General features: G+C 39.6%; 1 protein-coding gene across 1 annotated transcript in view; it reads right to left on the bottom strand.

Annotated features, from left to right (window-relative positions):
- Positions 1-12724, bottom strand: part of LAMA1 (laminin, alpha 1) — a 217941-nt gene that overhangs the window by 76933 nt on the left and 128284 nt on the right. Inside the window, exons 23-30 of the mRNA XM_006868714.1 lie at positions 11617-11853; positions 9073-9216; positions 6993-7172; positions 5330-5515; positions 4483-4610; positions 3332-3449; positions 3083-3220; positions 304-425 (exon numbers count right to left, since the gene is read on the bottom strand). Of these exons, the coding sequence (XP_006868776.1) occupies positions 304-425; positions 3083-3220; positions 3332-3449; positions 4483-4610; positions 5330-5515; positions 6993-7172; positions 9073-9216; positions 11617-11853 (1253 nt within the window). The remainder of the gene's footprint in view (positions 1-303; positions 426-3082; positions 3221-3331; positions 3450-4482; positions 4611-5329; positions 5516-6992; positions 7173-9072; positions 9217-11616; positions 11854-12724) is intronic.

Genomic DNA, 12724 nt, shown 5'->3' with positions numbered 1-12724 from the left:
CTTTATGCACACTGGATACATAGTTTGAGGGCTAAAGTTTATCATAAAATAATTTTAAAAAAGGCAAAATTTGAAAGTGTTTTCTTTAACTGGTTCTATTCTAACACCCAGTAACAACATAAATAATTTGCTTTTGAAGACACTCTTCAAATGCCAAGAGAAAACTTTTTCTTAAAATCAGCTATTCTCAACAGATGGAAAATATCTATTAAAATAGACCACTTAGAAATCCAGAAAAATAAGGCTTAGGATGGACAACACTATAGCTTTGGTTGAGAAGGCTGCCCGGCTGTGCAAGCTCACCTGGCAGAGTGGTTGTGAGGGCAGGCGCACAGAGAGCAGTCATGGGCGGAGCCAGTCACCTTCCCATAGTACCCAGGGGCACACCTGTCACAGTGGTCCCCAGCAGTGTTGTCACTGCAGTTCTGGGTCCCACATTTCAAACAGAAAGATAAACAATGGGAAATGGTTAGAAATCATTCATATCTCACAATAGCTATGCACCAACACATTCCCTATCAGAACTGACTTGTTGGTAACCACCATTATTTCCTACCAATCAGCATTTCTTTTTATTCTTAAGAAGAGACTATTTTCATGTACATATATATTTATGTAGAGTTTTAAATTATTTTTGTATTTTTAATCTTGGAAGCATGTCCAGTTCTATGGTTTTCATTCATTACAAGATGGCGTCCATCTAACACAGCCTAGAAATTACTAGCACATTCTTCCTGAAGAAATTATGCACTGTGCTCCTAAAACAGACCACCTTTCAGATCCTTAAAACAAGGATTTAAGGCAGACAGTAACCCTCAAGCCAATGCAGGGGCACTTCTTTAGCACATAGTCAGGGGTCAACAATCACATGCAGACAATTTAAACAGCACAAGCAAACAGATAATTGAGGAAATAGATTGTGAGGAATGAAACCCGATGATCTTGCAGCATTACCAACAGATTCTTGTTCTAATCAAATCATTTCCAGTTAAATTTTATGGCATGTGGACCTATTGCTTTTGCTATTTAAAAAAATTACCTATACCTTTTTTTTTTTTAACTAAAAAAAGCAAGCAGTTCTTGATGTCAAATTCTAATTTAATATCTGCTTTTATTCATCTTTCTGCAACTTTCTCTGACTGCACTATGCACAGGACACAGGACAGGGTTTGGAGCAGCCAGGAGAGAAGGAGAAGGATCAATGAGGAACACCTGAGCGAACTCTCATACTGACTCCTATTTTACCCTTGGAAGTAAGGGGTGGTGTAGAAAGAGACCTTTCTGGAAGTAAAATGTTTTTGGAAGTAAGGGGTGGTGTAGAAAGAGATCTTTCTGGAAGTAAAATGTTTTTGGAAGTAAGGGGTGCTGTAGAAAGAGATCTCTTTGCATATTGAAAAATCATAGTTAAGTCCCTTTTAGATTCAAACATATTCAGGTTTTTCTTGTTTTCATTTAAAAATTGCATTTCCATTTCATCTGATAAAAAACATTTGGTTAGGATTCATTTGGCCTCTAAAACTATTTTCTCCTTAGAGGTAAGATTGTTGTTGTTGTTGTTAAGTGCTGTTGACTTAGTTTTGGCCCTAGAGACCCTGTATAGGGTTTCCAAGGAACAATTGATTAGCAACCTCTTTTCAGAAAGTAAACGCATTAAATACTTGTTTTATTAGATCATCATATAAAATCATAAGAGAGGAGTGTAGCAAATTGACAGGTTTTCCACTGCTAACACCAACTCTGAGTCCTGGTGTGGTGCTGTCAGATCAGCATTGGACTACTAACCACAAGGTCAGCAGTTCAAACCCACTAGCCATGCCTCGGAAATCCTATGCAGGTCACTATGAGTCAGAACTGACTCGAAGACACTTAACAACAACAACTCTAGTAACTCTGCTCAACAGCATGAAGTTGCAGATGATCCTCATTTAGAATCTTCGTCCAGACTCCTGGCAGTAAATACAACCACTATTTTGTACTGCAATATCTGATTAACAGGCCCGGGTGAGGTCTAACAAAACTCCATGGCTTTCTTATGGTTCAAAGGCTAACTATTACTCCTGAACAGGGAACTGTCAGATGTTTGTCAGTTACTATGCTCCTGAGTAGCGTAGTGGTTACGAATCGGGCTGCGAACCTTAAGGTCAGTGGTTCGAAACTACCAGCCGTTCCGCGGGAGAAAGATGAGGCTTTCTACTCCCGTAAGGATTTACACCCTTAGAAACCCTGTACAGGGTCGCTATGGGTCGGAACTGACTTGACGGCACTTAACAACAACAACAACATGCTCCTGAGTGAGGTTCTTTACCTTGGTCCAAAGCGCTTTCTCATGGATTAGGTTAAAGCCGACAGGGTTACTTCAGGAATACCAATCAACAAATCAACTGCTGATCTTACAATTTTGTTGTGGTGGAATAATGCCAGGAAAGTCAGGGTAATAACTTAATATTCTAGGAGTACCTCATCGTGTTCAAATAGTTGTTGCTGTCAAGTGACACTGAGTCTGTTCCAACTCATAGCAACCCTCGGTAGGATTTCTGAGGAACAGCTGGTGAGTTTGAACCACAGACTTTGTGGGTCAAACTGACCTGGTGGTGTACCCCACAGGTGTACCAAATAAAGATGAAACTGGAAAGAATTGGCTAAGTTCTTTAAACGGTCCATGTGACTTTTGTTCTCATGATTGAACAATGTACCTTCCCAGCTCATTCCATCTTTAAGTTCCTAAAATCAATTCTCTGTAAACCTTTCAATGAGATCTTCTCGATTTCTCTATTAGGCTTTTGCTTTCATCGGGAGCATGAACTGAGTATAGTGAACATTTTATTTTTCTAAAGTGTTGCAACTTTATTAAGTTAGTTTTGCCTTGCATGACTGGATAATTCTTTAATTCCACACATATAATGTGTATTCCCACCCACAGTGATCCTGTGGTTTCTGAGGAGTAGCTGGTGAGCTTGAACTGCTAACCTTGCAGTTGAAACGGCTTTTGCAGTCTGGCACATTAACCCACTCCTCCCATTCCAATTCTCCATGTCAAATAAGCACTCCATGGATAAACCTTGGACTCCATGGATAAACCTACCAGACACTTTCCAGTTTCAGGATCACATGCTTCACTGTGGTTGTTGCAATCACAAGGTATACAGGGAGCAATCAGAAGATGGGATCTCCTGACACCCCCTTCAGGAAGATTCCCTCTGTGGTACCCGGGAGCACAGTCCTGAGGTGATGCAAAAAGAGAGAGAATGACTTAAAAGGTACACACAAGCTCTGCTCATCATTTGGAGTTGCTGCAAAACCCGGAAGTGGAATTTCATCACAGCATCTTTACCTGACAGGAGAATCCAGCTGTGCCTGGAGGGCAGAGACAGTTCTCTACAAGGGAGGCCTTCTCTCTACCTGGGTGCAGCTCTTCCTTTCTGCTAACCTCCACTGAAATGTTTGAGATTCTGTGAAATCATTGTATTAACAAGTGAGAAGATAAACATGAATATTTAGAAAGACACCTTCTAGAAATAAATATGACACATGATATATTAACTTTGCCTATTTCTATCTATATTAAAGTAGAAGGAGCCCTGGCTGCATAGTGGGTTACATGTTGGGCCATTAACCAGAAGGTCAGCAGCTTGAGCCCACCAGCTGCTCTATTAGAGAAAAGATGAGGCTTTCTGCTCCTGTACCAATTTACAGCCTTGGAAACCCTATACAAGGTCACTATGAGTTAGAACAAAGTTGATGGCATATAACCAGCAACCATACTAAACCAGAGAAGCTCTGGTGATAAAATAGTTGTGCTTGGCTGCTAACCAAGAAGTCAGTGTTTCACCCTCACCAGCTGCTTCATGGAGAAAAAGCTGTAGCAGTCTGCTTCCATAAAGATTACAGCCTTGGGAACCCTGTGGGGCAGTTCTTCTTGACCCTATGTGGACTCTATGAGTCAGAATGGACTCAAATGCAGGTTTGTTTCTGTGGTTTCATATCAAACCTAAGCTTTTCTCCAAGGCTAGTAGTATTCCTACACACGATTACAAGTATAATGTGCTCAAGTACATTAGAAGTGTCATTAACAGGGAAGGTTGTCAGATGATATTTTAAAGTTCAAGAGAAGGTTAAGGAAACTACATCTGAAAGACTTCTTCAAGCACTGGTGTGGCCAAATTTTAGTTGCTTTTTTATGGGCTGAAGCATTTAATGAGCAGCTGCCAGCATTCTGTATACATCTTTACAAAGAAATAGGCAGTACAACATTTAAAGGCAGAGAAAATAGCACTTTTGATTTTAAAAAAAAATTATCCTTATGTTAGCTATCACCATATTTTACTTATTTTATATCACTATTTCATAAAGACATTACTACTTTATCGGGTTTTGATGAGGAACAGAGAAACATGAAACAATACAGTAGATAATCTGAGTGGATAAATTAAATCTGTTCAGTTCTGTATCAAACGTAAAGTTCTAGAAAAAACTTCCACATACCTACTCTGCTGTAGTCCTTGACCATAAGAGGCTTTGATGAGGATGTACTCAATGTTACTAAGCACAGACATAAAATCTGAGCGTGTTACAGACATTTCAGAAACAGAGTTAAAATATTTCCAAAAGCTCTGTGGATGAAAAACATTCTATTAAATTCAGAGTATTTGAACTCACAAAGAACAGGCTTCTTATATGCATTTTTCCAGAAATGAATGCAGTTCTGTGCATGACACTCAGTTTACCTGAGAAAGGTCTCTTGTGACCTCAACAGGAGTAGGAACAGTGTGAGATTTACCTATTGACAGATACATATAATGGAAGATAGGGCCAGCACTTAATAAATGTATGCACAATGAATTCACAGTCCCCAATTCAACAAGCCCAAGACTTCTATATCATATGTCTGTGCAGACAGAGACTTGTGAACCAAGATGAAGAATTTAAGATGTAGTTCCCATTAAATAAGTTAATATAAGCCCAATATCCATTTCTTGAAACTCAAAAAATTTCTAGAAATCTTTCTAAATTTATTGGAATTTTAATCTCAGGGTTTACTGTTCCTTCTCCTATAAGCAGTTGAACAATTTCATTGCATTGATGGTGAGATTTACATTAAGGAGCTTCTATGACAAGATCCCAAGGAGCTCTGGTAGAGTAGTGGTTATGAATCAGGCTGCTAACCTCAAGGCCAGCAGTTCAAAACTACCAGCCGTTCTGGGGGAGGAAGATGAGGCTTTCTGCTCCCGTAAAGATTTTCAGCTTTGGGAACCCTATGCAGGGTTGCTGTGAGTGGGAACTGACTCCCCGGCCCACCACCATCACCACCACGACAAGATCCCATAGTCACCTCTTTCATCCCCACTTCTTGCTCTTGCCTTGCGCCATTTTCAGGTGCAGGTGCGTCCATGTAAATGACTTGCTTTCTGGTCCGGCCTCCTTTGATGAGAACTTGAGGCTCAAAGTTGGAGGTGCCAATGCCATCCAAAGAATAGAAGGCCATACTATACCTCAGTTTTCCACCATAGGCCATGAGCTATCCAAATAATAAATTGATATTTATTTTTCAAACATAGCATTGATTTTAAAACATTTATTGTAAGAAATATTGTTTAAATATACGATTTAAAATGTTGCCAAATGTGTGAAATGCATTGCATAAAATTTTATTCTCTCTAATTTTACTTTATTATGGATTATTAAAAGAAGCTCTGGTAGCGTAGTAGTTACGAATTGGGCTGCTAACCTCAAAGTCGGCAGTTCGAAACTACCAGCGATTCCGCGGGAGAAAGATGAGGCATTCTGCTCCCGTAAAGATTTACAGCCTTGGAAACCCTGTGCAGGGTCACTATGAGTCGGAACTGACTCCACGGTACTTAACAACAACAATAGATTATTAAACTGACCCATGCTAGAGTTCTTTTTGATAGTACTAATAAAAGTAGTACCATCAAAACAACAAATCGATGTAGAAATTATTCTGATTATTTTTAAGATCTTTTGGAATAAGAATGATAGGGAGCATGGTGGCTCCGTAATATAAGCACTGGACTGTGAACCACAAGGTCAGCAGTTCCAGCTCACCAATCGCTCCTTGAGAGAAAGATAAGGTTTTCTGCTCCAGAAACCCTATACAGGGTCGCTATGAATCAGACCAGCATGATTGCAACAACAACAATAAAATCTATAGGAGCACAGGATAGATATTTGCAAGTTTTAAAGTTCAAGGTGAATCCATACACAGATTCTAATGTTTATTTTTTAACAAAAATATAATCAGTGTTCTCCCATGTAAACTATCATATAATTCACAATAAACATTAAAAAAAAAAAAAAGCTATATAGAAGGGAGTGCATGCCAGTGGTAGAGAAACAATTTAGGAAAGGTTTATGTGAATGGTTGAACAACTTGGAGAATGTAACCAATGTCACTGAATTGTACATGTTGAAACTTGAATTGGTATATATTCTGCTGTGTGTATTTTCAATAATATATGATAAAATAAATTACTTAAAAATAATACTTAAAAAGGTCAGCATTTGCCCAGGGAAGAAGTTCAGAAGGCAGGAGTGGGTAAGAAAGGCAGCTAAGTGCAAACTGGAAAACGGCAGAAGTGGGAAGAGTTGTTACACTGTGGAGACTGCAATCTATGTCACAAAATAAAATGTGTAAGAATTGTTGAATGAAAAACCAATTTGCTGCATAAATTTTAACTCAAATCATAATAAATATAAAAAAATAAAAAATAATAATAATAAAAAATATAATCAGTGTCTTTCAAGACTATTTTGTAGTATGTTTTTCATTTCAAGTGAATTAAGATTTCTTGAGGACAACCTGAACAATAGCACCTAGACAAGTTTATTAGCAAATACTTTTAAAATGTTTATTGAATGACTACTGCAGGAAGGAGAAAAATAAAAGTGTTTTGAACCAAATCTGAAGTCTTTTCTGGTTTAAAATTACATCCATACCCCAAGTGTCCCTGCTCCAGACTGGATGCGTGCCTCACCTGGTCTCCCTGGAACTGCTCTGGAAGTCGCCAGTAAAAGGGCTCTGACTGCACATACTGCCGGACAGTCAAGGCATCCAGTAAGATGTCGGGGGCCTGGTAATACACACCTTTGGTTGTGCCCTCCAGGTTACTCTGAGAAACCACACGCAGAAGAGGCTGGTCTGAGGCCAGCATTACCTAGTCAATGAATGAAAGAGAAATGTGATTTCAGAACATGGATTAAGGCCAATAGTTCACTTTCAGATTCCCCATCCCAGCTTCATTATTGAAATAAGAATAGCAAAAGTGTTGCCTTTAACTTCAACATATGAATTGAAAGGAATTAAAAATGCTTTAAACTAGTGCACTTAGGATCAAACTATTGTTACATTCGGTCAACTTTTAATTGTATGAAGAATATTGCGATGTTGCAGTTATATCGTCTCATCAACTAATGCTTTTGCTAAATTAGCTAAGGAACAACACTGAATGCCTTTATTTTAAGCTGTTTTTTGTTTTGGCTTTGTTTTGTTTTTTGTTTTACACCTTTGATAGAAGAAGCAGAGCTCTGACTCATGTGTTAACCCAAACTGGTGGTGGCTGTGTGCCATGGAGTCGGTTCTGACTCATAGTGACCCTGTTTCCAAGGCTGTAAATCTTTACAAGAACAGAAAACCTCACCTTTCTCCCACAGAACAGCAGACCTTGAGGTTAGTAGCCCAATTCATAATTACTATGCTACCAGAGCTCCTTTAACCCAAACTAGCTCCTAGGATTCCTGATGCCATGTGAACATGGTTTAACATGTGTAACTGTCTCCCACAGTTGCACCCAGAGTGATAGAACATTTTCTAGTGTCTGAGATCACTATTATAAAGAGTCAAGAAAAGTTTTATGCACAGAAATATTTTTTGATGGTCACCAGGGATGGGAGGGGAGGGTAAATCGTTAACGAAAGAGTGGGCACCTATTAGCCTAGGTGATGGGAAAGGCAATATACAGTAAGAGGAAGTTAGCACAACATAATTAAGGCAAGGGAGGACGAGGTACACAAGAGTAAAATATGTACATACTGATACATAGTAGCAATCATAATAGCTAAGAGCAGACACATAAGTAGGCACCCCAAGCTAAACAGATGTGAGAAGGTGAATGGAAGAACACCCAGGAGAATACATAGATTTGGTAAAGGATATTTCTATATATTTGCATATGCTGCAAATATATCCAAGGTCATGGTAGAGCATAAACGGGCAAGGATCTGAAGACTTCTTAGCCACATGAAACACCTTGAGAGCTTAGGGATTTAGAGTTGTAGTCTCAGGGGACATTTAGACTCATTGGCATAACATAATCTGCAAAGATAATGTTCTACATCCTATTGGGTGAGTAGCAACTGGGGTCTTTAAAGCTTGCAAGTGGCCATTGAAGATACAATCAATTGGTCTCTCCCCATCTGGAGCAAAGTAGAGAGTGAAGAAAATCAAGACTCAAGGGAACAATCCGTCCAAAGGACTGATGGACCTTGCAAGCCACAGCCTCCACTGCCCTGACACCAGAAGGACTGGATAGTGCCCGGTCGCCACTACCAACCTATCTGATCAGGATACAACAGAAGGTCCTGGCACAGAGGGAGGAAAAAAATGTAAAATAAAATTCAAAATCATAAAAAAGGCCAGATTTGCTGGTCTAATAAAGACTGGGATCCCCTGAGACTGTGGTCTTTAGATACACTTCAATCCTGGAACAGAACACGCTCCCAGGGATCAGCTTTCAGTCAAATGGCAGACCGGCCTGTAAAGTGAACAATACTACCTGGGAGGAATGGACTCCTCAGGACAATCAATCATCAATGACTAAAAGGGCAGCATTTGACAAGAAATAAAGCTCGGAAGGCACTTGGGCAGGAAAGAAGGATGAATGAATTGGGAACTCAGGGAGGAAGTATGAAGAGTGCAGTTAACAACTATTGTCAAGAAACAAAATGTGTATAAATTGTTGAATGGAAGATTACTTTGTTCTGTAAACTTGCACCCAAACAACAATAAAAGCTTCAAAAACAACAAAATAGAATCTTTTCACTGTACACATAACTTACTGGAATCCTCACATAGCCTGCTAATTCTGTGCAGAACTGTGACAGCCCGAAACAGAAACATGGGATGCATCCTGCAGGGTTGCCAGCATCAAGGGCATAGGTGCCACTTTTACACGTGTTGCACTGAAGGCCAACAACATTTTCCTAGAGAAGACAAAAAAAAAAAAAAAATTGATTCAGGTATACCTGGAAAAAAGAGATGGCGATTTCTAAGCAAACAGAAACAAAATAAAGCAGCCAAGCATTTTGAATCAACAACTAGTTGTCCCGTTGGGCAAGAAAGATCCCTCTCTTCTCTGAGCATCGGTTTTCTCTAAGACTCAGTCAGTGATTTGCAAACATGATTGATCATCAGAATTATCTCGGAGGCTTTCTGGAAACACCACTTCTCAAGTCCAAACTCACACCTCCTATAAGATGAGACCCTGGGGCGGGGCCCAGGAATCTTCCTAGAGTCCCAGGGGATTCTGATGACCACTCAGGGTGGGGTAACTTAGGTGCCTTTCTGTTCGGCTCTTTAAATCAGAATTGTTGGCATAATTATGTGTTGTTGTTGTTAGGTGCCTTCTAGATGGTTCCAATTCATAGTGACCCTATGCACAACGGACCAAAACACTGTCCGATCTTATACCATTTTCACAATCATTGTTACACTTAAACCCATGGTTGCTGCCAATGTGTCAATCCATCTTGTTAGGTGTCCTCTTCTTTTTCCTGACACTCTATTTAGCCAAGCATGATGTCCTTCTCTAGGGACTGTTCCCTCCTGATAACATACCTGAAGCAGGAATAACGAAGCCTCACCATGCTTCTAAGGAGCACTCTGGCTGTACTTCTTCCAACACTTATTTGTTTGTTCCTCTGGCAGTCCATGGTATTTTTAATATTCTTATCCAGCACCAGAACTCAAATTCATTAATTCTTCTAGGGTCTACCTTATTCACTGTCTCCCTTTTATAGGAGGTTACATATGAAATGTCACATTCATATGAGGTTACTGAAAATATTATGTCTTGGACTGCTGCACTTTAATCCTCAAACTGGTATGTTTGTTCTTGAACCCTTTTAAAAGGTCTTGTGTAACAGATTTGCCTAGTGTAATACATTGTTTCATTTCTTGACTGTTGATTCCATAAGCATTGATTGTGGATTCAAATAAAAAGAAGTCTTTGAAAACCTCAATCTTTTCTTCATTTATCATTATATTATTTATTGGTCCAGTTGTGAGGAGTTTTGTTTTCTTTACATTGAGGTGCAACTTATATTGAAGGCTGTAGTCTGTGGTCTTCATCCTTAAATATGTATTTTATGTCCTCTTTATTTTCAGCTCTGGTGGCGTAGTGATTACGAATCAAGCTGCAAACAGCAAGGTCAGCAGTTCGAAACTACCAGCTGTTCCACGAGAGAAAGATGAGGCTTTCTGCTTCCGTAAAGATTTACAGCCTTGGAAACCCTGTACAGGGTCACTATGAGTCGGAACCAACTCCACGGCACATAACAACAACAACAACTTTGTTTTCAGCAAGCAAGGTTGTATCATCTGCATATCACAGGTTGTTCATGAGTCTTCCTCAGATCCTGATGCCACATTCTTCATATAAGCCAGTTCTCAAATTATTTGCTCAGCATACAGATTTAATAAATATGGTGAAAGAATACAATGCTGGCATACACCTTTCCAGATTTTTAAACCATTCAGTATCCCCTTGTTCTGTTCAAACAACTGCCTCTTGGTCACTGTACAGGTTCTTCACAAGCACAAATAAGTGTTCTGGAATACCCATTCTTTACAATGTTATTCACAGCTTGTCACGATCCCTAGTCAAAAGCCTTTGCATAGTCAATAAAGTACAGGTAAACATCATTCTGATATTCTCTACTTTCAGCCAAGATCCATCTGATGTATGGTAAAACAAAAATATGCAGACAGATGTTTCCTTTACTTATAGGCAGTGATATCTAAATGAGTTTTTCCCTCCTCCTCTATAATCACTATTGAATTCATTACCATTTGGCATCTATTCTTCCCTCTGCCTGCCCACATCCTCCAGAAAAGATTCTGAGGGGCCATCCTAACGACAAAACACAATGGGAAAGCGGATGGAAATACGTGAAATGAAAAACACATGACACTGAAATCTTATTTTTCTGGCCAGGACATACAAGAGAATAATTCCTTAACAGCTATAAAATTACCGATCGTTGTGAAACCCTGCTTTGTCTATTTCACTTATATGTTCAAGAAAGACGATTACTCCCACAACTGGAACATATGACAGAAAAGTCAAGAGTGGTTTTCAAATCAGTTTCATTACCTGACACTTGAACTGAACAGTAAAATAGCCATTTAAAGAGTTCATCCATCGTTCTGGAAGAATGTACTGAGAATTTAAACTCTTGAGTCATAGAAGGTACTGTGAACTCATTTAGAGAGGAGCTATCGAGAGAAGAGTCTAAAACCTAGCTGTTCATTTAAAAAGTTAGAAGCATAAAAGTTATAATGGTGGTGGGAGAGAGGAAGGAAGAAGTGTCCACGGCAAATACCTTGCAAGAGCAGGTTCCGGTTTCCTCTTCACAGCCGCAAAGGCCCTGTTCCTGATCACAAGCATCCACCAATGTTCCCCTCAGGTCACACTCACAGGAAACACAGGCTGGAAAGTCTCTGTGTCCCATAGAGCACTGGTCACAGCTTGGACCTCCGAAGGTGGACTTGCATGGGCAGTGGCCAGTCAACACATCACACTGGTGATGAGTGGACCCCACACTGCTGCAGTTACAGGCCTAGGTAAATAAAAAGACAGTTTATGTTTTCAGGGAGTACAAGTACTGGGAGTTTTGGAAAATACTAAATGTGGGATGTTATATGAAGAAGTCAATCTGTTTCTAGTTGTTGCTACTTGTATTCACTTTGTCGTGTGCCATTAGAAAAACTGTGTATCTTTTGGACACGTACACAAAGGCCAGACATGGAGCTCAAACCAATAAGCTCTAACAGTTCAGCAAAATTATTTTAGAAGTCAAAAACATTTTTCTGTCTTGAAAGCACAAAGCATTTCTAAATCTGACTAAAAAAAGTTACAAAGAAAACAAGAGCCCGGAAAGATTGAACATGTTCTTGCTAGAACCCATCCAGTTGATTCCTAATCATCATGATCCTATTTGTGCAGAGTAGAACTCACTCCACAGGGTTTTCGTGCCTGGGACCTTTCAGAAGCAGATTGTTAGGTCTTACTTCCAAGGCACCTCTGAGTGGGTTCAAACCTCCAATCTTTTAGTTAGTGTTGAGTACTTAACCATTTGCTCCACCCGGTCATTACTAAAGATTGAATTTAACCCCACATTAAAGTGATTTGCATCTATCTCCTGGAAGAGTATCCACTTTGTAAAATATATTTAAAGGATGGTAAAACAAAATTTTGATTATCGAACTACATGGTGCTGTAGAATAAACACTGACCTGCTAACCACAAGGTTGGCAGTTCAGACCCATCAGTCACTCCTTGGAAACGCTACACAGGGTTGCTACAAGGTGAAACGGACTCAATGGCACTTAGCAACAACTATAAGGAGCTCTGGTAGCGTAGTGGTTACGAATCGGGCTGCGAACCTTAAGGTCAGCGGTTCGAAACTACCAGCCGCTCTGCGGGAGAAA

The sequence above is a fragment of the Chrysochloris asiatica genome, unplaced genomic scaffold, assembly GCF_000296735.1.
Source record: "Chrysochloris asiatica unplaced genomic scaffold, ChrAsi1.0 scaffold00122, whole genome shotgun sequence".
In the NCBI taxonomy this organism is placed as follows: domain Eukaryota; kingdom Metazoa; phylum Chordata; class Mammalia; order Afrosoricida; family Chrysochloridae; genus Chrysochloris; species Chrysochloris asiatica.
The sequence above is the reverse complement of the archived record's forward strand: the minus strand, read 5'-3'. Positions and strand labels throughout refer to the sequence as shown.